Here is a 27,383-nt window from a genome sequence, read left to right on the forward strand (position 1 = left end):
TCTTTTCAGAGTACTTCCTACACCCTCCATAAATCCAGTGTAAAGTAGCCTCAGAGGAGTGTTACACCATCACTAACCCCCCAACTGTAGCTGTGGCTTTTCTGGGTTTTATGTACTGTGTTGTGATGAGTGTGTTAGAGTGAGAGGTGTTTACAACAATAAAGCCTGGTGCCTAGAATGTCCTCTCCACCCATACAACATATGACACTTCTGCAGCCTGTCTGTCTGGCCGTCTGGCCATCTGTCACACAGTACTGTTTAGCTCCTCTGTGTGTGTCAGCTGGCCCAGCGAGACAGAGGCTCCTAATCATCTCAAACCTGCTTGGAGACGCCACAGCCAAGCTGGGCCCACTCCATCACAACACTTTCTCTCTACTCAGCCTCTCTCTTTCTCTCCACTATGTGCCTGTCTGTATGTCTCCTCTCTCACTTTCTGTTTTCTCTCTCTTGCTCCCTTTCTGTCTCTCTCTGTATCCCTCTCTCTACCTCTCTCTCAGTTCAATTCAAATGGCTTTATTGGCTTGGGAAGCATATATTAAATAGACAATGAACAAAAGTTGAATGCAATCAGAAATTAACAGTAAATATCCAAATCGAATCAAATGTTATTTGTCACATACACATGGTTAGCAGATGTTAATGTGAGTGTAGAGAAATGCTACAGAGGTTTCAAAGGAATAGAGATCTCAAAAATCATATTATGGCTACGTACAGTGTTATAACGATGTGCCAATACTTAAAGTACAAAAATAAAATAAATAAACAAACACCATTGTAAATACAACCCATATTTATGTTCTTCACTGGTCACCCTTTTCTTGTGGCAACAGGTTGCAAATATTGCTGCTGTGATGGCACACTGTCGTATTTCACCCAACAGATATGTGAGTTTATCAAAATTGGATTTATTTTCTAATTCTTTGTGGATCTGTGTAATCTGAGAGAAAAGTGTGTCTCACACATTTGGCAGGAGGTTAGGAAATGCAGCTCAGTTTCCACCACATTTTGGGGCAGTCTGCACATAGCCCGCATTCTCTTGTGTGTGTGTGTGTGTGTGTGTGTGTGTGTGTGTGTGTGTGTGTGTGTGTGTGTGTGTGTGTGTGTGTGTGTGTGTGTGTGTGTGTGTGTGTGTGTGTGTGTGTGTGTGTGTGTGTGTGTGTGTGTGTGTGTGTGTGTGTGTGTGTGTGTGTGTGTGTGTGTGTGTGTGTGTGTTGAAGACGGAGGGGCTGAAGTTGCATCCCTGTCTCACCTCACGACCCTTTGGAAAGAAATTGTAAGGGAGTGTCTAACAGGCGGCAGGGAAGTCAGGCGCAGGAGAGCAAAACTGGGTAATCAATGGAGCAGCTTTATTCATAAAACCACCGGTAACCAGAACAACAAACAAATGGGTACAAAAACCGTCGCGCACCAGAGAAAATGTCCACATGCACTGACACTAAACAATTCCGCACAAAGACATTGGGGAAACAGAGGGTTAAATACACAACATGTAATGAGGGAAATGAGACCAGGTGTGTGGGAAGACAAGACAAAACAAAAGGAAAATGTAAAGTGGATCGATGATGGCTGGAAGACATGCAACGCCAACTGCCGAGCGCCGCCCGAACAAGGAGAGGAACCGACTTCGGCGGAAGTGGTGATAGAAATGTGTGTTGTTTTGGACATTTGTTGTTTGTGTAGACGGATTTGATGTTTTCCCCCCAACACTGTTTTATTATTATATATCAGATTATTTATAACTGTATAGCAGACCTTCATGCCATGAGAAATTAACAAAACATAAGACTTTGTCTTTGTTTTGTTTTGTTTTGTTTGTTTGTCAATCAGGGTGTGCAGGGTGAATACATGTTCTGTCGTACGGTAATTTAGTAAAAAGCCCATTCGACATTTGCTCAGTACATTGTTTTCACTGAGGAAATGTACGAGTCTGCTGTTAATGACAATGCAGAGGATTTTCCCAAGGTTGCTGTTGACGCATTTCCCATGGTAGTTATTGGGGTTCAATTTGTCTCCACTTTTGTGGATTGAGGCGATCAGTCCTTGGTTCCAAATATTGTGGAAGATGCCAGAGGTGAGGATGATGTTAACAAGTTGAAGTATTTGAGTTTGTGGTCTGTATATTTTATCACTTAATTTAGGATAACATCAACACCTCAGGCCTTTTTGGATTGGAGGATTTGTATTTTGTCCTATAGATAATTCAATGTAATTGGAGAATCCAGTGAGTTCTAGTAGTCTTTAATAGCTGATTCAAATATTTTTAATTGATCATTTATATGTCTTTGCTGTTTGTTCTTTGTTATGGGGTCAAAAAGATTGGATAAGTGGTTTATCCATACATCTCAGTTTGCATACATAACTATTTGTGATGTTGTTTGTTTTGTGTGTTCCAATTTTAATAGAAGTGGTTAGATTCTATTGATTCTTCAATTACATTGAGCTGAATTCTGATGTGCTGTTTCTTCTTTTTACATAGTGCATTTCTGTATTGTTTTGGTGATTCACCATAGTGAAAGCGTAGGCTCTGGTTTTCTGGATCTCTATGTTTTTGGTTGGACAGGTTTCCCAATTTCTTTCTTAGGTTTTTGCCTCAAACCATTTGTCATTGTTGTTAATTGTCTGCTTGAAATATTTAGATTTGTTAAGGAAACTGAAAGGTCAAATATACTATTTAGGCTTTTGTCGTGTCTTTGGCTATGCTGGATTAAGTGATATGACATGCTATTCTATAAAATAATTTCTCCGTAATTAATATTACCTGATTGAGCTAATCATGTAAATGTAATTAACTAGAGAGTCGGGGCACCACAAAATAATATTTATAGAGCTGTTATCTTCCGAATAAACTCTTAAAGACCTAGTAAGATTTTACATCAATAGCAGTCAATATTAATCGTCCTCTTAATTCAGTCTCATCTGAAAGTTGTAAATTCTTGGTTATCTGCACGAACCCTGGCTAACAAGTTGAATCAGCAATACAAAATTGGGTTGAATTATTTATTTACTAAATGCCTAACTAATCACACACAATTACACATACACATAATTAAATCATAACTTGATTACAAATTACGTCATAAAGGAAAACGTCCCTAGCGGGCGGAACAGATATGACAGCTTGTTACACAAAAAAAGGGCTGGGTTTGAGTGAAAGAGCGGGAAGACTGAGGAACAAGGGGTGAACCTGTGCTATCGTAAATACAGTATCTTATGCATTCTAAATTACCGCCCATTTGGAAAAGGAAATACAATAAATATTTACTCTGAGCTGCGCTTCGGTAGGTTGGTGGTAGATGAAAGGTCGTGTTGCCCAAGCGAGTCCTTTGAAGAATGTCTCTCAATTGGATACATTGTAGTAACGTCGTTGTGTGATAGACGGGATACTCTGTCTGTTCCATCCTAACCCTCGTTTGCAGCGGCTGTTGCTAACTCAACGGCTAGGAGGTATCACTTCTGTAGTGAATAAGAGTTCAAAGTTCATACCATTCACAACCAAAGCTCACGCTGATGTTGGCTTCGTTCTGTAGTTATTATCTGAACCATTCTGACATCGGACCGTCGTCCCCACATCCTCGGAACAGGAGGTTATATTGACGTCAAGGCTTTATATAGGAAGGGAGAGGAGGGCGTGTCTGAAAAGTTTTATAGCCCATGTCCCTTTACAGGGGTGGGCCACTGATTGAGCAGAGCCCTACCTTATGAAAACCCAAATCTCACATTTTAGAAGCTAAAATCACATTTCATCCCATCACGAATAATTTCCTATTCAAACATTTAAATTGAACAACAATTCCATGTGAATCCGATAACTCTGATGTGTAGACTTTCCACTGTAGAGTTTATCTCATCTTATCATTGATGAGAATGTCTCAGATGACAACCGAACTGACATTATATTCATTAAGTACCACCGCATATGTTCAATTGGTCAGATTACCAGAATATAGTTAATTTCCCCCCACCTTCTGATGTTCCCAGAATCTTTATGTTAACCAACGGTTTTGCAAATGCAACATCAGTATGGTAGAGAGTGGAAAAAAGGGGGGAAGAGGTATTTATGAATAAGAATTTGTTCTTAACTGACTTGCCTAGTAAAATAAAGGTAAAATAAATAAAAAATAAACCTACCCCCCATTTCAACGTCATGACACGTTCTACTGCCAGCTATCTTCACTATCTCTTACAGTTGAATGCATTCAGTTGTAAAACTGGCTAGGTATCCCCCTTTGTCTCTTGCTCTCCCCGCTCTCATCTCTATCTTTCTATCCTCGCTGCAACTCTTTTGTGACTGTGTTGGATTGAGAGTGCTTGAAATATAAGTGGGTGGATCTCAGTGGCCTGTGTTTCCTAATAATGGGGAGTCAACAAAGAATTGTACTGTGCAATATTTTTCACAGCAAACGTTTTGGACTGTGAGGAGAGCTAATGGCATTGGATGCAAACAAACAACTCCGATGGAAAGAGAAGCTCTTGCCAAGGTTTGGATGAGACACTCTGGAGTCTGTTAAGTGCTTCTGGGTGACCTTCAAAGACAGGAAGTATCTGCTGTTTCAGCAAAAGCTTCCAAACCAGAAACGAAAGCTGTTATTTCACTAAAGAGGAGGAGAACGTGAAATCAAACTTGTTCAGGTACAGTGCGTGCTCAGGTGAAGCAAGTTTTGTGACGCTGTAACTCAGAACATTGGATTGATTAACAAAGTATTGGATTGATTTAAGGCGAGTGAAGAAACATGAGATGTTCTCCACCAGCAGCAAGGCAGATGCCTCCTACAGCCTACTGGTATGTCTCTGTCTTGACTATCAACTGTGGATCCTGATGAGTCATCTTCATGTCACTTCATGTTGTGCCAGGAAAGCAATAAGGCAGCTTTCACAACATTAGACCTTCTAGCCAGGAGCAATCAGGCTTGGCGGTGTGTATGTGTGTGCATCATTTGAAACAAAGCATCCCTCCAAGTGGTGAGTCAGTCACATATGAGCTGCCATTTCCCTCAGCAAACCCCTTCTAGTCCGTCATCTCAGCCAGAACTCCCTTTTCTATGTGGACACAGAGCGCTGCGAGAGAGAGGGATCACCTATAGTTACTGTATGATGTACTTTACTAGGTTTTAATAGGCATGGTTGTGTATGAGTGCACCCCCAGGTGACAGAAAACAACAGGTCGCGATGTCACCTCCTAATCTGCAGCTCCATATAATAAACTGATGTTATCACCATGGTTTCCCCTGACACGTGTCCGACCGGCATTTTACTGTGCATGCTGTCACATCAGCATTAATGTCATGGACGGGTGGCATTGATTTCATTACTGAGACACCCTTAAAAGGGCCATTTATTTTTCCTGCGTATTGTCTCTGATGCTGGTAGATTTCCTGAAGCACGTACCTTTATTAATGATGCCAGTCTGTCAAGGGGAGCGTAAGGGGAAGTGATTCCCCAGGCTGGATGGGAAGGCTGACGGGGAAGCTGACGGGGAAGCTGTGGCAGGGCCAACGGGAACATATGGAGGATAGGATCTGGCTAACTAGTATCCCTGGGAAATGGCCTCCTGTCTGTGTCTTCTCTGACCCCATTCCTCTTCAGAAATGGAAATGCTGTGGCATGATAGCGGAGAAAAGCAGAAAACATTTGATCTATTTTAATGGGAATGGGTGAGGAAATACATGAGGATACTGCTGAATGAACTTACAGTATGTGTATATATGTATACACAGTAGAGATATGACATGTTTTGTATAGAAATGTGTCATATAATTGCTGCCTATATTATGTGATGTAAATGCTCACTCCACTGATAAAGGTGTTCTACATCCTGCTCTGTTTGTTGACATCTGACCTCAGAGCTGAATAGACATAGAGGGGATCGAGCCCAGTCTGCCCGGTAACATGACTGCGGGCCATATCCAATGAAATCAATTAGAATACACCACTTGCTTGCTGTGACACAATGTGCAACTGGATTCTTTTAAACAGTGAAATAAACTCAGTGTGCCAACATGTTTGCAGTGTACCATTATTATTTACAGGTGATTTAACTCCAAAATCCCCTTGTGGATTAGATTGAACGGAACCCTCGTCTCGATATTAGCACACAGTCCTCTCTATACTGTCAATCCCTACTTCACACAAGTGCTGTTCAAACATCAGCTCTATTGCCACTAACGACGCTTTTAAACATCTCCGGAGCAACACACAAGCGCTGCCATAGACTTACCGTTATTAAAAGACGGGAGACGTCAACAGAAACGGTATCACGATCCAGTGGGAGGCAGAGAGCTCGTTCCCGAGGAGAGGAGTGGTTCGGGATTTACAGAATGGAGTGTTCAGCTACATGGTGTTTACTGCTGTACTGCTGTTGACAAAGCTTGAAGTGTGAGGGACCAAATCCCACATTCAGTCAATCGAAGAACCCAGACCAGAGGCTAACTCTGTTTAGGGACCTGTGACCTCGACACACCGCACAAGCTGTTCCTCTCATGGACATGCCCTTCAAGTACATGGTGTCTTTGTGTGTGTGTGTCCTAGATTTGTCTCGGGTGCGTTTCTCTGGTTGTGGCAGGTGTTTGGGAGCATTGTCTGTTGTGTCCATGTGTTGTTGTTTCCTTGTTGTCACTCTTCCCCAGGTCCCGCTGGGAAGCTGTAGATTAAATACCACAGGAAACACATTTGATTTGCAAATAGTTCTTGGAAAACAACACACATGTGTGTTTGTTCCAGACAGTACTGATTTGCAAGAAAACGAGGCGTGCTTTGTCTACGAGTTTCTACATTTGACCAATAAAAAAAAAAACACTTCAGGAAACACAAGATTATATGCCTCGAGGATATGCCACTAACAGCATTTGGCATTATAACATTGCATTTTGTCTAACACAGTAGTTGTGTAACCTACAGTTCTTATTGAAGGGTGTAGCCTTAAGCTGCTACACACACTAAGAGTTTGCCAATTAAAATTCACTGGAGTGTTTTGTTTGCTGTAACTTTCCAGTCGATGCCTGTTTTGCACATTCCAGTCAAGGTCGTCAGTGTTTGCGCTGTAAGTTCAGAGGTTTGTTTGCCATCCAGTCAACAGACACAGACATCCTCGCTACCATCAATAATGTTCCACTGGTGTCCAGGGGTTCAATGACACCTAACACTCACTGGGTGGATCATTTTTCAGACTGGTACTGTGTGTGTGTTTGTGTGTGTGTGTGTGTGTGTGTGTGTGTGTGTGTGTGTGTGTGTGTGTGTGTGTGTGTGTGTGTGTGTGTGTGTGTGTGTGTGTGTGTGTGTGTGTGTGTGTGTGTGTGTGTGTGTGTGTGTGTGTGTGTGTGTGTGTGTGTGTGTGTGTGTGTGTGTGTGTGTGTGTGCGTGCGTGTGTGTGTGTGTATGGTCATGTGTGTGTGTGCATATTGAGCTATGACCTGTACCTCAATCTCCACCCCCTTCTGGGAAAGCACAGGTGCTTCCTCTGATAATACACTCACCTCCCCCTCCTCTCTCTCCCTTCCTCCCTCCCTCTCTTTCCCTAACCAGGAAGTGAGAGCCGTACAGTCTAGCACATCTAGAAGAGCCCCAGCCAGTAGCTACCAGCTGGACCAGAAGAGCGACCCATCACCTGGTGAGAACATGGCCTCAACTCAAGAACCCAGCCTCTGTAAGTAGTCCATGACTGTAGTATTAGGCACTGCCTTACCGCCTCCTCCAGGACTTTTATTCCATCAGAAATCAGGTTTCACAACTTTCAAATAATTTCTTCAAATCCACATAGTAGCTACAGAATGTGATATTAGTTACGTGTGTTTGAGAGAGAAATCTGAAAATGAGCTTGTGTGTTGAGAATGTACTGTATTGTCCTGTGTGGGATCAAATCAACTCTGGGAATTGAGTACCATCCGAGGTAGAAAATGAACAACCCTAGATACACAAACAGTGTTTCCATTACTGTGATAGGAGAAGTTGCTGAGTGGCTGCATTGTGGGTTTTCCCTTTTCCACTGAAACTGATAACACTGTCTGTACAGAGTAGTCATGGGGAATGTGCAGTATTCTCCATCCAAAAAGGTGCAGTATTTAAAAAGGTTCTCAGATGTATGTTTCTGTAATGGTAAATCATCCACAAATACACATTTCCCTGTTTCACTCCATTTAAATTATTTACACGTGTGAAGGCAGAGGACATGACCTGAGTGAGATAATGCTTGAGTGTGTGACATTGGGGTTATGTTGAGGTGCTTCTGTGTGTGTGTGTGTGTGTGTGTGTGTGTGTGTGTGTGTGTGTGTGTGTGTGTGTGTGTGTGTGTGTGTGTGTGTGTGTGTGTGTGTGTGTGTGTGTGTGTGTGTGTGTGTGTGTGTGTGTGTGTGTGTGTGTGTGTGTGTGTGTGTGTGTGAATGAGGGAGGGAGGGACAGAAAGCGAGAGAGAGACAGTGGGTGGGGAAAGGCTCAGTGGAATGATGGACATGTTGGAAGCTCACTGTGTGTTTCACTCACTCACCCACTCACTCACTCACTCACTCACTCACTCACTCACTCCACTCACTCACACACACACACACACACTCCCCCCACACACACGTCATTACTCCTAGTTGTTGTTGTGGTTTAAGAAACAACCTATATACAGCAGTTGATTTTCCAGATTATTTTATTTGTTCTCAAATGTCATGTCGGTCATGTGAAATGGTTCACCTCTCTGGTACCAGGGGGACGCTAGTGTCCCACCTCGACAACAGTCAGTGAAATTGCAGGGCGCCAAATTCAAAACAACAGAAATCCCATAAAATTCCTCAAACATAAAAGTATTATACACCATTTTAAAGATAAACTTCTTGTAAATCCAACCACAGTGTCCGATATCAAAAAGGCTTTACTGCGAAAGCACACCATGCGATTATGTTTTGTCAGCACCTAGTCACAGAAAACCATACAGCCATTTTCCAGCCAAGGAGAGGGCTTGCAAGAGTCAGAAATAGCAATTAAATTAATCACTAACCTTTGATGATCTTCATCAGATGGCACTCATAAGACTTCATGTTATACAATACATGTATGTTTTGTTCGATAAAGTTCATATTTATATCCCAAAATCTCAGTTTACATCGGCGCGTTATGTTCAGAAATGCATTGTCTCAAACAAACATCTGGTGAAGTGCAGAGAGCCACATCAAATTACAGAAATACTTATCATAAACATTGATAAATGATACAAGTGTTAAACATACAAATAAAGATAAACTTCTCCTTAATGCAACCGCTGTGTCAGATTTCAAAGATGCTTTACGGCGAAAGCACACTTTGCGATTATGTTAGGTCTGCACCTAGCCACAGAAAAACATACAGCCATTTTCCTACCAAGGAGAGGTTGTCATGCAGGTGAAGGAGGACCCAAACGCGACTTAACAGAAACAGAGTTTATTAATGTTCAAAACCGAATAACTGAAATCCTCTAGATTAGTAGAGGGGAAAACAACTGGAGAAGCGGCCACAGACTGCAGGTCGCTTCGGGTAGGCGCAGGCCGTAGTCAACTGAGACACCTGCTCACACGCAGCGTCTGAAGAAGGCACAAAACACGACAGGACAGGGTGATACACAATCACGGCAAAAAACACGACAGGACAGGGCGAAACGCAATCACAGCATGGAATACAAAACAAGGAACCGACGGAACAGGAACGGATCACAAAGGAATAAATAGGGAGTCTAATCAGGGGAAAGGATCGGGAACAGGTGTGGAAAGACTAAATGATGATTAGGGGAATAGGAACAGCTGGGAGCAGGAACGGAACGACAGAGAGAAGAGAGAGCGAGAGAGTGAGAGAGGGAGGGGGAGAGAGAAGGATAGAACCAAACAAGACCAGCAGAGGGAAACGAATAGCATGGGGAGCACAGGGACAAGACATGACAATGAATGACAAACATGACAGTACCCCCCCACTCACCGAGCGCCTCCTGGCGCACTCGAGGAGGAATCCTGGCGGCAACGGAGGAAATCATCGATGAGCGAACGGTCCAGCACGTCCCGAGACGGAACCCAACTCCTCTCCTCAGGACCGTAACCCTCCCAATCCACTAGGTATTGGTGACCCCGTCCCCGAGAACGCATGTCCATAATCTTATGTACCTTGTAAATAGGTGCGCTCTCGACAAGGACGGGAGGGGGGGAGGGAAGACGAACGGGGGTGCGAAGAAAGGGCTTAACACAGGAGACATGGAAGACAGGATGGACGCGACGAAGATGTCGCGGAAGAAGCAGTCGCACAGCGACAGGATTGACGACCTGGGAGACACGGAACGGACCAATGAACCGCGGAGTCAACTTACGAGAAGCTGTCGTAAGAGGAAGGTTGCGAGTGGAAAGCCACACTCTCTGGCCGCAACAATACCTTGGACTCTTAATCCTGCGTTTATTGGCGGCTCTCACCGTCTGTGCCCTGTAACGGCAAAGTGCAGACCTCACCCTCCTCCAGGTGCGCTCACAACGTTGGACAAACGCTTGAGCGGAGGGAACGCTGGACTCGGCAAGCTGGGATGAGAACAGAGGAGGCTGGTAACCCAGACTACTCTGAAACGGAGATAACCCGGTAGCAGACGAAGGAAGCGAATTGTGAGCGTATTCTGCCCAGGGGAGCTGTTCTGCCCAAGACGCAGGGTTCCTGAAAGAAAGGCTGCGTAGTATGCGACCAATCGTCTGATTGGCCCTCTCTGCTTGACCGTTAGACTGGGGATGAAACCCGGAAGAGAGACTGACGGACGCACCAATCAAACGACAGAACTCCCTCCAAAACTGTGACGTGAATTGCGGACCTCTGTCTGAAACGGCGTCTAACGGGAGGCCATGAATTCTGAATACATTCTCAATAATGATTTGTGCCGTCTCCTTAGCGGAAGGAAGTTTAGCGAGGGGAATGAAATGTGCCGCCTTAGAGAACCTATCGACAACCGTCAGAATCACAGTCTTCCCCGCAGACAAAGGCAGACCGGTAATGAAGTCTAAGGCAATGTGAGACCATGGTCGAGAAGGAATGGGGAGCGGTCTGAGACGACCGGCAGGAGGAGAGTTACCCGACTTAGTCTGCGCGCAGTCCGAACAGGCAGCCACGAAACGGCGCGTGTCACGCTCCTGAGTCGGCCACCAAAAGCGCTGGCGAATAGACGCAAGAGTGCCTCGAACACCGGGATGACCCGCTAACTTGGCAGAGTGAGCCCACTGAAGAACAGCCAGACGAGTGGAAACAGGGACGAAAAGGAGGTTACTAGGACAAGCGCGCGGCGACGCAGTGTGCGTGAGTGCTTGCTTAACCTGTCTTTCAATTCCCCAGACTGTTAACCCGACAACACGCCCATAAGGAAGAATCCCCTCGGGATCAGTAGAAGCCACAGAAGAACTAAACAGACGGGATAAGGCATCAGGCTTGGTGTTCTTGCTACCCGGACGGTAAGAAATCACAAACTCGAAACGAGCGAAAAACAACGCCCAACGAGCTTGACGGGCATTAAGTCGTTTGGCAGAACGGATGTACTCAAGGTTCTTATGGTCTGTCCAAACGACAAAAGGAACGGTCGCCCCCTCCAACCACTGTCGCCATTCGCCTAGGGCTAAGCGGATGGCGAGCAGTTCACGGTTACCCACATCATAGTTGCGCTCAGATGGCGACAGGCGATGAGAAAAATAAGCGCAAGGATGAACCTTATCGTCAGACTGGGAGCGCTGGGATAGAATGGCTCCCACGCCTACCTCTGAAGCGTCAACCTCGACAATGAATTGTCTAGTGACGTCAGGAGTAACGAGGATAGGAGCGGACGTAAAACGTTCTTTTAGAAGATCAAAAGCTCCCTGGGCGGAACCGGACCACTTAAAACACGTCTTGACAGAAGTAAGAGCTGTGAGAGGGGCAGCAACTTGACCGAAATTACGAATGAAACGCCGATAGAAATTAGCGAAACCTAAGAAGCGCTGCAACTCGACACGTGACCTTGAACGGGCCAATCACTGACAGCTTGGACCTTAGCGGAATCCATCTGAATGCCTTCAGCGGAAATAACGGAACCGAGAAAAGTAACGGAGGAGACATGAAAAGAGCACTTCTCAGCCTTTACGTAGAGACAATTCTCTAAAAGGCGCTGTAGAACACGTCGAACGTGCTGAACATGAATCTCGAGTGACGGAGAAAAAAATCAGGATATCGTCAAGATAGACAAAAACAAAAATGTTCAGCATGTCTCTCAGAACATCATTAACTAATGCCTGAAAAACAGCTGGCGCATTGGCGAGACCGAACGGCAGAACCCGGTACTCAAAATGCCCTAACGGAGTATTAAACGCCGTTTTCCACTCGTCCCCTCTCTGATGCGCACGAGATGGTAAGCGTTACGAAGGTCCAACTTAGTAAAGCACCTGGCTCCCTGCAGAATCTCGAAGGCTGATGACATAAGGGGAAGCGGATAACGATTCTTAACCGTTATGTCATTCAGCCTCGATAATCCACGCAGGGGCGCAGAGTACCGTCCTTCTTCTTAACAAAAAGAACCCCGCCCCGGCCGGAGAGGAAGAAGGCACTATGGTACCGGCGTCAAGAGACACAGACAAATAATCCTCGAGAGCCTTACGTTCGGGAGCCGACAGAGAGTATAGTCTACCTCGAGGAGGAGTGGTCCCCGGAAGGAGATCAATACTACAATCATACGACCGGTGAGGAGGAAGGGAGTTGGCTCGGGACCGACTGAAGACCGTGCGCAGATCATGATATTCCTCCGGCACTCCTGTCAAATCGCCAGGTTCCTCCTGAGAAGTAGGAACAGAAGAAATGGGAGGGATGGCAGACATTAAACACTTCACATGACAAGAAACGTTCCAGGATAGGATAGAATTACTAGACCAATTAATAGAAGGATTATGACATACAAGCCAGGGGTGACCCAAAACAACAGGTGTAAACGGTGAACGGAAAATCAAAAAGACATAGTCTCACTGTGGTTACCAGATACTGTGAGAGTTAAAGGTAGTGTCTCAAATTTGATACTGGGAAGATGACTACCATCTAAGGCAAACATGGGCGTAGGCCTGTCTAACGGTCTGAAAGGAATGTTATGTTTCCGAGCCCATGCTTCGTCCATGAAACAACCCTCAGCCCCAGAGTCAATCAAAGCACTGCATGTAGCACCCGAACCGGTCCAGCGTAGATGGACCGACATAGTAGTACAAGATCTAGATGAAGGGACCTGAGTAGTAGCGCTCACCAGTAGCCCTCCGCTTACTGATGGGCTCTGGCCTCTTACTGGACATGAAATAACAAAATGTCCAGCAACTCCGCAATAGAGGCACAGGCGGTTGGTGATCCTCTGTTCCCTCTCCTTATTCGAGATGCGAATCCCTCCCAGCAGCATGGGCTCAGTCTCAAAGCCAGAGGGAGATGGTTGCGATGCGGAGCAGGGAAACACCGTTGATGCGAGCTCTCTTCCACGAGCCCGGTGACGAAGATCTACCCGTCGTTCTATGCGGATGGCGAGAGCAATCAAGGAGTCCACATCTGAAGGAACCTCCCGGGAGAGAATCTCATCCTTAACCACTGCGTGGAGTCCCTCCAGAAAACGAGCGAGCAGCGCCGGCTCGTTCCACTCACTAGAGGCAGCAAGAGTGCGAAACTCAATGGAATAATCCGTTATGGACCGTTCACCTTGGCATAAGGAAGCCAGGGCCCTAGAAGCCTCCTCACCAAAAACTGAACGGTCAAAAACCCGAATCATCTCCTCTTTAAAGTTCTGGAATCTGTTAGAGCAATCAGCCCTTGCCTCCCAGATAGCTGTGCCCCATTCTCGAGCCCGGCCAGTAAGGAGTGAAATGACGAAAGCAACCCGAGCTCTCTCTCTAGAGTATGTGTGGGGTTGGAGAGAGAACACAATCTCACACTGCGTGAGAAAGGAGCGGCACTCAGTGGGCTGCCCGGAGTAGCAAGGTGGGTTATTAACCCTGGGTTCAGGAGGCTCGGCAGGCCAGGGAGTAACAGGTGGCACGAGACGTAGACTCTGGAACTGTCCAGAGAGGTCGGAAACCTGAGCGGCCAGGTTCTCCACGGCATGGCGAGCAGCAGACAATTCCTGCTCGTGTCTGCCGAGCATGGCTCCTTGGATCTCGACGGCAGTGTAACGAGCGTCTGAAGTCGCTGGGTCCATTCTTTGGTCGGTTCCTTCTGTCATGCAGGTGAAGGAGGACCCAAACGCGACTTAACAGAAACAGAGTTTATTAATGTTCAAAACCGAATAACTGAAATCCTCTAGATTAGTAGAGGGGAAAACAACTGGAGAAGCGGCCACAGACTGCAGGTCGCTTCGGGTAGGCGCAGGCCGTAGTCAACTGAGACACCTGCTCACACGCAGCGTCTGAAGAAGGCACAAAACACGACAGGACAGGGTGATACACAATCACGGCAAAAAAACACGACAGGACAGGGCGAAACGCAATCACAGCATGGAATACAAAACAAGGAACCGACGGAACAGGAACGGATCACAAAGGAATAAATAGGGAGTCTAATCAGGGGAAAGGATCGGGAACAGGTGTGGAAAGACTAAATGATGATTAGGGGAATAGGAACAGCTGGGAGCAGGAACGGAACGACAGAGAGAAGAGAGAGCGAGAGAGTGAGAGAGGGAGGGGGAGAGAGAAGGATAGAACCAAACAAGACCAGCAGAGGGAAACGAATAGCATGGGGAGCACAGGGACAAGACATGACAATGAATGACAAACATGACAGAGGTGTCACAAAAGTCAGAAATAGCATTCAAATTAATCACTTACCTTTGATGATCTTCATCTGGTGGCACTCCAGCACTCCCATAATGTCCCTCTTTATGACCAAAAACCTCCTTTTTGTTCGAGTGTTTTGTCCAGTAATCCGAATGCTCAAGGTGCGAAATGTTTAAAAAAGTACAATAAAAGTTAGTAGAAAAATGCCAAACAATGTTTAAAACCACTCCTCCGACCTCCCGGGTGGAGCAGTGGTTTAGGGCACTACATCTCAATGCTAGCTGTGCCACCAGAGACTCTGGGTTTGCGCCCAGGCTCTGTCGCAGCCGGCTGCGACTGGGAGTTCCGTGGGGCGATGCACAATTGGCCTAGCGTCGTCCGGGTTAGGGAGGGTTTGGCCAGTAGGGATATCCTTGTCTCATTGTGCAACAGCGACTCCTGTGGCTAACCAAGGCAGCCAGGTGCACAGTGTTTCCTCCGACACATTGGTGTGGCTGGCTTCCGGGTTGGATGCGGGCTTTCGGAGGACGCATGGTTTTTGACCTTCGTCTCTCCCAAGCCCGTACGGGAGTTGTAGCGATGAGACAAGATAGTAATTACTAACAATTGGATACCACGAAAATTGTGGAGAAAAGGGGGTAAAAATTTTATTTTAAAAATCAATCATATTTCAACCGGTCAAAAGCTTCGTCAATAGAAATGGGGAAACAAGAAACGCGCATTCCCGATCAGGCTCAGGACTCATGGCTGGAAATTTCCACTGGCCACTGATTTAAAGTGCTGTATCTCCCTCATTTTTCAGAGTAAAAGCCTGAAACAATGCCTAAAGACTGACCACATGTAGAAGAAGCCATAGAGCTCGTGAACTGGGTCCTAAGTCTTTGTATGTTGGATAGGCTTTCAATGGAAAAACAGCCTTTCAAAATAATAGTACTTCCTGGTTGGATTTTCCTCAGGTTCTCACCGGCCATATCAGTTCTGTTATACTCACAGACATTATTTTAACAGTTTTGGAAACTTTGGGGTGTTTCCTAATTAATTTGACTAATTATATGCATATCCTAGCTTCTGGGCCTGAGTAGCAGGCAGTTTAATTTGGGCACGCTTTTCATCAAAATTCGAATGCTGCCACCTACCCTAGTGAAGTTAACCAGCCCTAAATCACTGTGGTAGCTAAAGTTGGAAGACACTGTGGCCTTTGCGGAGCGGTGTTGGTGTGAGTGATGAGGGTTTGTGAGAGCTGACCGATTGACAGTGTTATGTCAGTGACAGCATCATGTGATTTCCAGCTCACAGTGAGTGACAGAGGAGCTGTTTGTCCAAAGCCACCGTGTTAAATAAAGACCTGTGAACGACACACTGCAATTTGTGCTTTAAACAAGCACTCACCTCACCTCCGAACCAGCAAGCTTTTGTCTTTTAAATAAACAACCTTGGTTACAATATCTCCCTTTTGTATATCCCAGTGGATTCTGGGTCTGGTTCATATAGCCCACACCTGTGGGTCCAAACAACATAATATTATTTAAATGGGATGTCATATTCACAGTTGTAGTGATTGTAGTGATATTATTTTATAATATCAGGGGATATGCTTCATTGAGAGAAGCACCACTTAATTTGTGTTAAACGAGGCAATTTATTCGGGGGATTTTTTTACCCATGAAGGTTATTGGAGGAGATTTTAGCCTCAGGAAAATCGAAGCTGCAGTCACTAAGATTGACACCTAACGATCCACAGTGTTTCTCTTAGGGCTTCTCTAAATGGCAAAAGTTAACTTCCTCCCATTAACTTCCATTAAGCACAATACTCAAACAGAACCAGAGGGCTAGGGCGCTTTGAGGGACAACAGTCTCTACCTAGACGGGCAGCACACAGAATATGTCATGCAGGTGAAAGAGGACCCAAACGCGACTTAACAGAAACAGAGTTTATTAATGTTCAAAACGGAATAACTGAAATCCTCTAGATTTGTAGAGGGGAAAACAACTGGAGAAGCGGCCACAGACTGCAGGTCGCTTCGGGTAGGCGCAGGCCGTAGTCGACTGAGACACCTGCTCACACGCAGCGTCTGATGAAGGCACAAAACACGACAGGACAGGGTGATACACAATCACGGCAAAAAACACGACAGGACAGGGCGAAACGCAATCACAGCATGGTGAATACAAAACAAGGAACCGACGGCACAGGAACGGAACACAAAGGAATAAATAGGGACTCTAATCAGGGGAAAGGATCGGGAACAGGTGTGGGAAGACTAAATGATGATTAGGGGAATAGGAACAGCTGGGAGCAGGAACGGAACGATAGAGAGAAGAGAGAGCGAGAGAGTGAGAGAGGGAGGGGGGAGAGAGAGGGCTAGAAGGAGGGAAAGAACCAAATAAGACCAGCAGAGGGAAACGAATAGAATGGGAAGCACAGGGACAAGACAAGATAATAAATGACAAACATGACAGTACCCCCCACTCACCGAGCGCCTCCTGGCGCTCTCGAGGAGGAACACTGGCGGCAACGGAGGAAATCATAGATCAAACGGTCCAGCACGTCCCGAGAAAGAACCCAACTCCTCTCCTCAGGACCGTAACGAAAAACGATAAAAAGGGAAACTAGGGTACTACTCTAAAAAAAAAAATGAGAACTAGGGACAGACTGAGACACAGCAAGGGCAGGGACAAGAACAGGAGAGATGCGATGGCAGGGAACAGACTGAGACCCAGCAAGACCAGGAGCAGAAGCAGAAAAAAAAATTACCAGACTTCTTCTGCGCGCAGTCTGAACACGCAGCCACGAAACGGCGCGTGTCACGCTCCTGAGTCGGCCACCAAAAGCGCTGGCGAATAGACGCAAGAGTGCCTCGAACACCGGGATGACCAGCTAACTTGGCAGAGTGAGCCCACTGAAGAACAGCCAGACGAGTGGAAACAGGAACGAAAAGGAGGTTACTAGGACAAGCGCGGCGACGCAGTGTGCGTGAGTGCTTGCTTAACCTGTCTTTCAATTCCCCAGACTGTCAACCCGACAACACGCCCATAAGGAAGAATCCCTCGGGATCAGTAGAAGCCACAGAAGAACTAAACAGACGGGATAAGGCATCAGGCTTGGTGTTCTTGCTACCCGGACGGTAAGAAATCACAAACTCGAAACGAGCGAAAAACAACGCCCAACGAGCTTGACGGGCATTAAGTCGTTTGGCAGAACGGATGTACTCAAGGTTCTTATGGTCTGTCCAAACGACAAAGGAACGGTCGCCCCCTCCAACCACTGTCGCCATTCGCCTAGGGCTAAGCGGATGGCGAGCAGTTCACGGTTACCCACATCATAGTTGCGCTCAGATGGCGACAGGCGATGAGAAAAATAAGCGCACGGATGAACCTTATCGTCAGACTGGAAGCGCTGGGATAGAATGGCTCCCACGCCTACCTCTGAAGCGTCAACCTCGACAATGAATTGTCTAGTGACGTCAGGAGTAACGAGGATAGGAGCGGACGTAAAACGTTCTTTTAGAAGATCAAAAGCTCCCTGGGCGGAACCGGACCACTTAAAACACGTCTTGACAGAAGTAAGAGCTGTGAGAGGGGCAGCAACTTGACCGAAATTACGAATGAAACGCCGATAGAAATTAGCGAAACCTAAAAAGCGCTGCAACTCGACACGTGACCTTGGAACGGGCCAATCACTGACAGCTTGGACCTTAGCGGAATCCATCTGAATGCCTTCAGCGGAAATAACGGAACCGAGAAAAGTAACGGAGGAGACATGAAAAGAGCACTTCTCAGCCTTTACGTAGAGACAATTCTCTAAAAGGCGCTGTAGAACACGTCGAACGTGCTGAACATGAATCTCGAGTGACGGAGAAAAAATCAGGATATCGTCAAGATAGACAAAAACAAAAATGTTCAGCATGTCTCTCAGAACATCATTAACTAATGCCTGAAAAACAGCTGGCGCATTGGCGAGACCGAACGGCAGAACCCGGTACTCAAAATGCCCTAACGGAGTGTTAAACGCCGTTTCCACTCGTCCCCCTCTCTGATGCGCACGAGATGGTAAGCGTTACGAAGGTCCAACTTAGTAAAGCACCTGGCTCCCTGCAGAATCTCGAAGGCTGATGACATAAGGGGAAGCGGATAACGATTCTTAACCGTTATGTCATTCAGCCCTCGATAATCCACGCAGGGGCGCAGAGTACCGTCCTTCTTCTTAACAAAAAAGAACCCCGCCCCGGCCGGAGAAGAAGAAGGCACTATGGTACCGGCGTCAAGAGACACAGACAAATAATCCTCGAGAGCCTTACGTTCGGGAGCCGACAGAGAGTATAGTCTACCTCGAGGAGGCGTGGTCCCTGGAAGGAGATCAATACTACAATCATACGACCGGTGAGGAGGAAGGGAGTTGGCTCGGGACCGACTGAAGACCGTGCGCAGATCATGATATTCCTCCGGCACTCCTGTCAAATCGCCAGGTTCCTCCTGAGAAGTAGGGAGAGAAGAAACGGGAGGGATGGCAGACATTAAACACTTCACATGACAAGAAACGTTCCAGGATAGGATAGAATTACTAGACCAATTAATAGAAGGATTATGACATACTAGCCAGGGATGACCCAAAACAACAGGTGTAAACGGTGAACGGAAAATCAAAAAAGAAATAGTCTCACTGTGGTTACCAGATACTGTGAGAGTTAAAGGTAGTGTCTCAAATTTGATACTGGGAAGATGACTACCATCTAAGGCAAACATGGGCGTAGGCTTGTCTAACGGTCTGAAAGGAATGTTATGTTTCCGAACCCATGCTTCGTCCATGAAACAACCCTCAGCCCCAGAGTCAATCAAGGCACTGCATGTAGCACCCGAACCGGTCCAGCGTAGATGGACCGACATAGTAGTACAAGATCTAGATGAAGGGACCTGAGTAGTAGCGCTCACCAGTAGCCCTCCGCTTACTGATGGGCTCTGGCCTCTTACTGGACATGAATTAACAAAATGTCCAGCAACTCCGCAATAGAGGCACAGGCGGTTGGTGATCCTCCGTTCCCTCTCCTTATTCGAGATGCGAATCCCTCCCAGCTGCATGGGCTCAGTCTCAAAGCCAGAGGGGGAAGATGGTTGCGATGCGGAGCAGGGAAACACCGTTGATGCGAGCTCTCTTCCACGAGCCCGGTGACGAAGATCTACCCGTCGTTCTATGCGGATGGCGAGAGCAATCAAAGAGTCCACATCTGAAGGAACCTCCCGGGAGAGAATCTCATCCTTAACCACAGCGTGAGTCCCTCCAGAAAACGAGCGAGCAGCGCCGGCTCGTTCCACTCACTAGAGGCAGCAAGAGTGCGAAACTCAATGGAATAATCCGTTATGGACCGTTCACCTTGGCATAAGGAAGCCAGGGCCCTAGAAGCCTCCCCACCAAAAACTGAACGGTCAAAAACCCGAATCATCTCCTCTTTAAAGTTCTGGAAATCGTTAGAGCAAACAGCCCTTGCCTCCCAGATAGCTGTGCCCCATTCTCGAGCCCGGCCAGTGAGGAGTGAAATGACGTAAGCAACCCGAGCTCTCTCTCTAGAGTATGTGTTGGGTTGGAGAGAGAACACAATCTCACACTGCGTGAGAAAGGAGCGGCACTCAGTGGGCTGCCCGGAGTAGCAAGGTGGGTTATTAACCCTAGGTTCTGGAGGCTCGGCAGGCCAGGAAGTAACAGGTGGCACGAGACGTAGACTCTGGAACTGTCCAGAGAGGTCGGAAACCTGAGCGGCCAGGTTCTCCACGGCATGGCGAGCAGCAGACAATTCCTGCTCGTGTCTGCCGAGCATGGCTCCTTGGATCTTGACGGCAGTGTAAACAGCGTCTGAAGTCGCTGGGTCCATTCCTTGGTCGGTTCCTTCTGTCATGCAGGTGAAAGAGGACCCAAACGCGACTTAACAGAAACAGAGTTTATTAATGTTCAAAACGGAATAACTGAAATCCTCTAGATTTGTAGAGGGGAAAACAACTGGAGAAGCGGCCACAGACTGCAGGTCGCCGGGTAGGCGCAGGCCGTAGTCGACTGAGACACCTGCTCACACGCAGCGTCTGATGAAGGCACAAAACACGACAGGACAGGGTGATACACAATCACGGCAAAAAACACGACAGGACAGGGCGAAACGCAATCACAGCATGGTGAATACAAAACAAGGAACCGACGGCACAGGAACGGAACACAAAGGAATAAATAGGGACTCTAATCAGGGGAAAGGATCGGGAACAGGTGTGGGAAGACTAAATGATGATTAGGGGAATAGGAACAGCTGGGAGCAGGAACGGAACGATAGAGAGAAGAGAGAGCGAGAGAGTGAGAGAGGGAGGGGGAGAGAGAGGGCTAGAAGGAGGGAAAGAACCAAATAAGACCAGCAGAGGGAAACGAATAGAATGGGAAGCACAGGGACAAGACAAGATAATAAATGACAAACATGACAGAATAAACTGTGATTATCTATTGTCTAAACAGTGACCTGAAAATAAGCCTTGTCAGAGAATTTGCATACACATCTACTATGATTTATCAAAAGAAGTTTACAGAATTTGTGAAATGCGTTCATTATTAACCCTTTGAAGGACTACAGGCCTTAGCTAGCTGATAAAGTGCCAGGGGATGTTGTCTATGACATCAGATATTCTGGGCGAATTTGTTTACACTCCAGGAACAGGAAATCCATGTGCAATTTCAGAGGGATTATCAGCACGGAACAGGTTCCTACAGCAGAGATAAGCAGGCTTTTCTTTAGTTGGTGCACTGCTATGTCTGACTCTGGGGGTACATTTTCCACCAGAGGAGGCTGGTGGGAGGAGCTATAGAAGGAAGGGATCATTGTAATGACTGGAATGGAATTTATGGAATGGAGTCAAGCATGTGTTTTCCATGTCTTTGATACTGTTCCATTAATTCCATTCCAGCCATTACAATGAGCCCGTCCTCCTATAGCTCCTCCCAATAGCCTCCTATGGTACACACTGCAGGGCAGAAAACAACAATCACTGCTATCTTTTTGAATTTAGTGAGCTATACAATACCTGGAGGTTTCCTGAACAGAACCAGGAGTACCCTGGGTAGAATGTCAAGATACATCAGGGTCTGCACATTGGTACCTTGAGCAAGCTAATGCTAATCAGTCTTTGATAAATGGCCCGAATGAGAGAAGTTAGCGTGGTTAGCGTGACCTCTCACAAGGTCAATGGCTTAAGGGGGGGGCTATCTCTTGTTGGGCAAAGTTCACTCTCCTCTTTCATGCCGTCTCCCTTTCTCTTTCTGCAGGTTAGTGAGAACGTTATAGAGGGTCAAAGACCATATCCCCAAGACATGCTAACCTCTTCGCCATTACCAATAACAGCGAAGGTTAGCATGTCTTGGGGGTATGACCTTTGACACTCCGTAACTGTCTCACTCATCATTAGTAATCATTCATTCAGGAATTTTCTGTAATCATTGTAGCATTCACATTAATGAAGTCGTGTTTAGAAACATATTATATTTGTATTTACCATAAAAGGGACTTCAAAATGAAACAATACATTATTTACCATGCATTTCTATTAGACACAAAATAATCTGAAACGCAACCAAAACTAAATGCAAATGCGTCCAACGGGTTTGTAGAGTCATTGTGTGCTAGGAACACGGAGCCAAATACTACACCTTTGAATTTATTGATAAGACTCTTCAATGGTGTCAATCATTTTGACCTCAACCTTTTATTTTTTAGAGCACACCATATAGCTCAGTTATTTGAATGATTTATTTTATACAGTCATTATTGCTCATCTTTATCAAGGGTGTCAATCATTTTGGACCCCATTATATTTAAACACTGGTTTGGTGCTGGAGAGGACGAATATGAGGTTGAAAAGTGGCGGAATTGCCTTTTGACTGCGACATGATGTCAGTTCAATGATGAATTATTGAATGATACTTCTTGTATGTCACGTAAAGGGCCAAGTTTCCAGTCACCAAATGTACGTGTGTTCTTAAGATAGAGTCCTTAATTGAAACAATAACAAAACACACTCCCGCTCCTGTTTAGCTAAAAAGCTAAGTAATGGGCTTGGAGAAATGTAACCACTCAAATTCATGCTATCAAATATTTCGATTTAACCATGTTTTGAATCTCTACAGTGTTTGTTTACATTTATGTTGTTTTCTAAACATTGGAGTAAAGCAAGCTATTTTGAGTTCTGGTGGAGTGTGACAGTTGAAAATAAGCTCATGAGGCATTTATAAGATATTCGTCAGGAACCAATGGGAATCATTAAGTCCTAAAATGGATCGAGCAACTATGGACTCAAACTTTAAGGCATGCACTTATGTAACTGTTCCTGGAGATGTTTTCAATGATTCCCAGAACACATGTGGCTTTAATAATAATTATAATAGTAATAGATGTATTTTATATAGCGCTTTTCATTACAAAGAGAATCTCAAACACGCTGTAAAAACAAACAAAACGAATGTAGAGATCTGGCAGGTCTTGGGCGATGTTCTTCCATCTTCAGGTGATAAGGTGCTGTTCATCCATGCAGTTCAGAAAGGCTGGGCAGTAACTTAAGGGGAGGGAGCTTCAATGGCACAAAGTTACTTAGAGAGGCCCGGTACCACAAACAAACACACACACACACACACTAAGATATGAGAGGGATTGTTGTAAATGCCATGATCAGGGCGAGCTATGACAGGCGGCTCTGTTGTGGTCTCAGAGGGGACTCCTGCCCATCTGGTATCCCTGTTCCCCATCTGGGCCCGGGCAGCCAAGGGAGATCCCTGAACCTCAGGTATCTGCCCTTTAATCAGTCCCCTTCACTTTCTACCTTTCATTTCTGGCATGTAAAAAGTCCTGCTGTCTGTGGCTCTTAAAAGGGAGCCTAGGGTGGTTTCACACATTTCATCATCAAAGATATTAAAATAATGGTGAATCATCATTGTCAATATTTCTGGATTTGGGGACCTGTATGAGGTTATTTGAGTTGGTCCTCTCATTGGGTTGATTAGCCCCCACCCCTTCGTCTTTTCCCCCCCTCTCGGAGAAATTAGGGATGCGGGTCTGGTTTCGAGGTCTCAGTGCAGGACGTCTGTTCCGTTAGGTCCGTGTGACTTAAGGTAAAAGGCATGTAGGGTACCTCATCTAAAAAAAGCCCCCCCTACCCCTCCTGAGCTCTGTCTTTTAGGAAGGGGGGGAATCTAAAATAAAATCAGCTGTCACTGTCCACTAGGCCACACAGAGCTGAGCTGATCGCACACTGCTGGAGCTGGTCTCCAACCCTCATTAAATCACCTCTCAGGTTTTTTTTCCGTTTCCTCTGGTAACGGCTGGGCAAAAGGACCCTGCTGCTGGCTCCCAGGGGATTTCAAGGCTCTTCAACATTATCTGTGGGATTGTATTGTCGAGGTACACGGTCGTGCTAAAGGCATAGAGAGCACTACAGTAAGTAAGCCAGTCTTTACAACCTTCATAGCCTTTCAGTGTGTTACAATACTCTGCATGTAAAGGTGGACTGACATTCATTGTCACGTAATTGATTTGAGTGAGAACACAAAGACACTTAGAGATATGTGGAGAGAGATGCTATATGTACTGGATGAATGAGAGGCTGAATGGTGAATTGACTGTGTTGACAGTAGATTGCCTTATCAGCTTTATACAGCTTTTGGTTGCGTGTAGTTGTACGACGAGGTTGTTTTACCATGTAAAACAGGCCTGGAATTACAGCTAGAGTCTTCTAAACGTGTTCAAGAAGTATAGAGTTGTCAGATGAAGCTGATTGTGCTGGTGACCGAGGTGTCGATGGTTCAAATCCCCGAGGTATCTAGGTGAGGGATCTGTTGATGTGCCTTTAAGCAAGGCACTTGACCCTAGTTGACGCTCTGGATAAGAGCGTCTGCTAAATTAATCAAATGTAAAATTGCGAAAGGAAGCATGATTCCACGAGGATGTGGGATTGTTAAGTATGCATGAAGTCAGCTTGGTTTTTCCAATCTGATATGACTTAGTTATTTTGCCTGGAATGCTCTCCGACTGTGAGCGTACTCAGTAGAAACATTGTGACCAAGTGCTTGAGGCTGATCCAGTGGTCTCTTTGATCCATTTGCGGCCCTGGCTCAGCTCAATATAGCCACTGAGCCATGCATACCCACACATACTGTCTCCCACATAGACTTTTCCTGACGCCCACCCGCCACCTTCAGCCAGCCACCCGCCGCCTCAACCTCCCCCTCCTATCCCTAGAGCCAGATGAAGCCGCCGCTGCCCCGCATATCAGAGATTAAGACTTAACACTCAAGGAAGAGAACAAGAGCCACCCATCCCTGCCATGTGGAGTTGGTGAAAACACACTGCTGACTAATCATACAGTAGGTGGCCTTCCATGGAAGGGGAATTCATGTAGGAAAATAAAATGAGTGAAAGCACCTCTGCTTTTAAGATAGCAATGTCGAAACGCAAACAGATGGTAATCTGCTGGAAGTTTATGGCATTTTACCCAGTAAGCCATTTGTAAACGTTATAATCATTGAAATTGGTTGATATCGCTGATTAAACAGAGGAACACGCCAGTGATGTAGAGGAAAAAGCTTTTAGGCTTCTGGAGAAATGTTGCTCTTTTGAGATGTCCTTGTGTTTGACCTCTCTCTCTCTCCTTCCCTTCATCCCCTCTTTCTCTTACTGGGATACAAAAAAAAGGAGGATACATTTTGCGACTCTCGTGGAGCTTGGTTTAGTCAGCGTTTTTTTATGGCATCAGAACGCTTGTATGTCTTTCGGTCTTACTGACAGCCCAGGGCCCAGTTTCCCGATAGCATTGTAATTTAGGATTAGGATTGTTTAAAATATGCATCTTTCCTACACGGTCCGAAGATGTAACACGCGTTTCCCTACAACGGCTGAAGATGTAACACATGTTTCCCAAAACACCACGCAGAGAGAACGGTCACTCAGTGCGTCGTTAGGGCATGTGCCAATACTGATAGGATCAGAAGAAAGGGAGCGCTGCTCTCGGACCAGCTTTCTATATTAAAATCTTTCCTTAACATTAGAATTAGTTCACAAAACTGACGGCGGATCAGCTCCTAGAGAGATATTACCACCTACGGCTACAAATATTAAGGTGGCTTATTCTAATTACCGGAGATCTGCTCTGTATAAAGTGATGCGGGACCGCAAAAAAAACTCTTTTAACAATGCACTTTGCTGTTATACGAGTGGTCCGAGGCAGGCGTTAGATTACAAACATTTTCAAGTCCAACATTAATAATGGTTTTGGGAAACAGCTCTGAGATTTAACGATGCTCCTACGAAGGTTCTAACGATTAATTTAGCCTTATGTGTGGTACGCACCTATCCCCAGTGATAAATGAGGACATTATCCCACGTTCGCTGTGTTAAACGAGTGTCGGTTTCAGGTGATCTCAGGTGTAGGGTATCTGACCTGTATTTATAGTCAAGAGCGGGTAAAACCCACATTTATTTTTGGACATTGCTGTGCTGGTGTGTCATCCTCTAGCTATCTCTCTCGGCAGCGCAGGGTGATTGGTTAACATGAACTCGCCCGCCATAGCAGGAGGATCTAAAAATGGTGGTTTAAGGGAATGTGCTTTCATCACATGGTAGCCAATTCAAGTGATTGGCTCCTGTGAGAAATCATGTGCGTTTATGAGACGAATATATATTTTGGCCTTGTTTCAATAGACTTGTGTCATCCGGTCAGACAACCAGTCAATTCCAGGAATAGGAAATCAAACCGGCAGAGAGTAACACATGTATTCATAGGACTTTCTGACAGGCATTAGGACGACTAGCTCGTCTCCATAGGGGTATATGCGCACGGTATGTACCAGGCAAAGAATAGCTTTATATCGCTAATAGTAGTAGCTGAGATACCATTGGAACAGTTCCTTAAAATATACCAGTGCTCTATCCATGTGCTTCTGTTTTGGCTACGATCCCGCCCCAGTATGTGGAACAGCAGAGAAAATCCACAACGTAGGAATGTCAACGTGTACTACACAACACAATGACCATTACCATCCGTGTCCTCTTTGATCTCAATGCATTATAACCCCGGCAGAATCAACATGCTAAAAGCCTTGAGGTCCGGTGTGGGTGCTACAGAGATCCTCAGTGGAGTCATCTCACTGGCTTAATGATGCCTTATAGCGTAGCGGAGTCAACCATAAATCAATATTTGACACTAACTGGACGTCTATAGGGATGTACCGTACTTACCGCTAATCAGTGTGTGCGTCCAATTTGTGTGTGTGTGTGCGTGTGCGTGTGATGTTAGAGCAGTCCTGTTTGATTGATGAGTGTGACTCGCTTCAGTTTCATGACAACATCCTTTGTGAATCCCCATTGTCATGCCTATGGCTCTGTATCGAGGGGTCATGTACGAAACATGTGAGGGGACGTGGTTCTGGAACAAGCCAGGCGGAGGAGTCAAGCTAACGTGGATGGCAGAAGAGATGAGTGGAGGCTGCTGAGGGGAGGACGGCTCACAGTAATCACTGGGTGGAATGGTATAAACTACATGGAAACCACGTTTGTGTTTGGTACCATTCCATTGACTCCGTTCCAGCCATTATTATGAGCCGTCCTCCCCACAGCAGCTTCCACTGGTAGAGGTTTTCACTGTTGT

General features: G+C 45.9%; 1 protein-coding gene across 5 annotated transcripts in view; it reads left to right on the forward strand.

Moving 5' to 3' along the window:
- xirp2a (xin actin binding repeat containing 2a) overlaps positions 1-27,383 on the forward strand; it is a 70,423-nt gene that overhangs the window by 19,773 nt on the left and 23,267 nt on the right. For 4 of the 5 annotated variants that reach the window (XM_046324440.1, XM_046324439.1, XM_046324441.1 and 1 more), the window contains one exon: positions 7,519-7,639. In XM_046324440.1, the coding sequence (XP_046180396.1) occupies positions 7,519-7,639 (121 nt within the window). Of the gene's footprint in view, positions 1-7,518; positions 7,640-23,960; positions 24,179-27,383 lie in introns of those variants that run through there. The other variant, XM_046324444.1, reaches the window with a different exon arrangement.

This window comes from Oncorhynchus gorbuscha, linkage group LG23 (assembly GCF_021184085.1).
Source record: "Oncorhynchus gorbuscha isolate QuinsamMale2020 ecotype Even-year linkage group LG23, OgorEven_v1.0, whole genome shotgun sequence".
Lineage (NCBI taxonomy): Eukaryota > Metazoa > Chordata > Actinopteri > Salmoniformes > Salmonidae > Oncorhynchus > Oncorhynchus gorbuscha.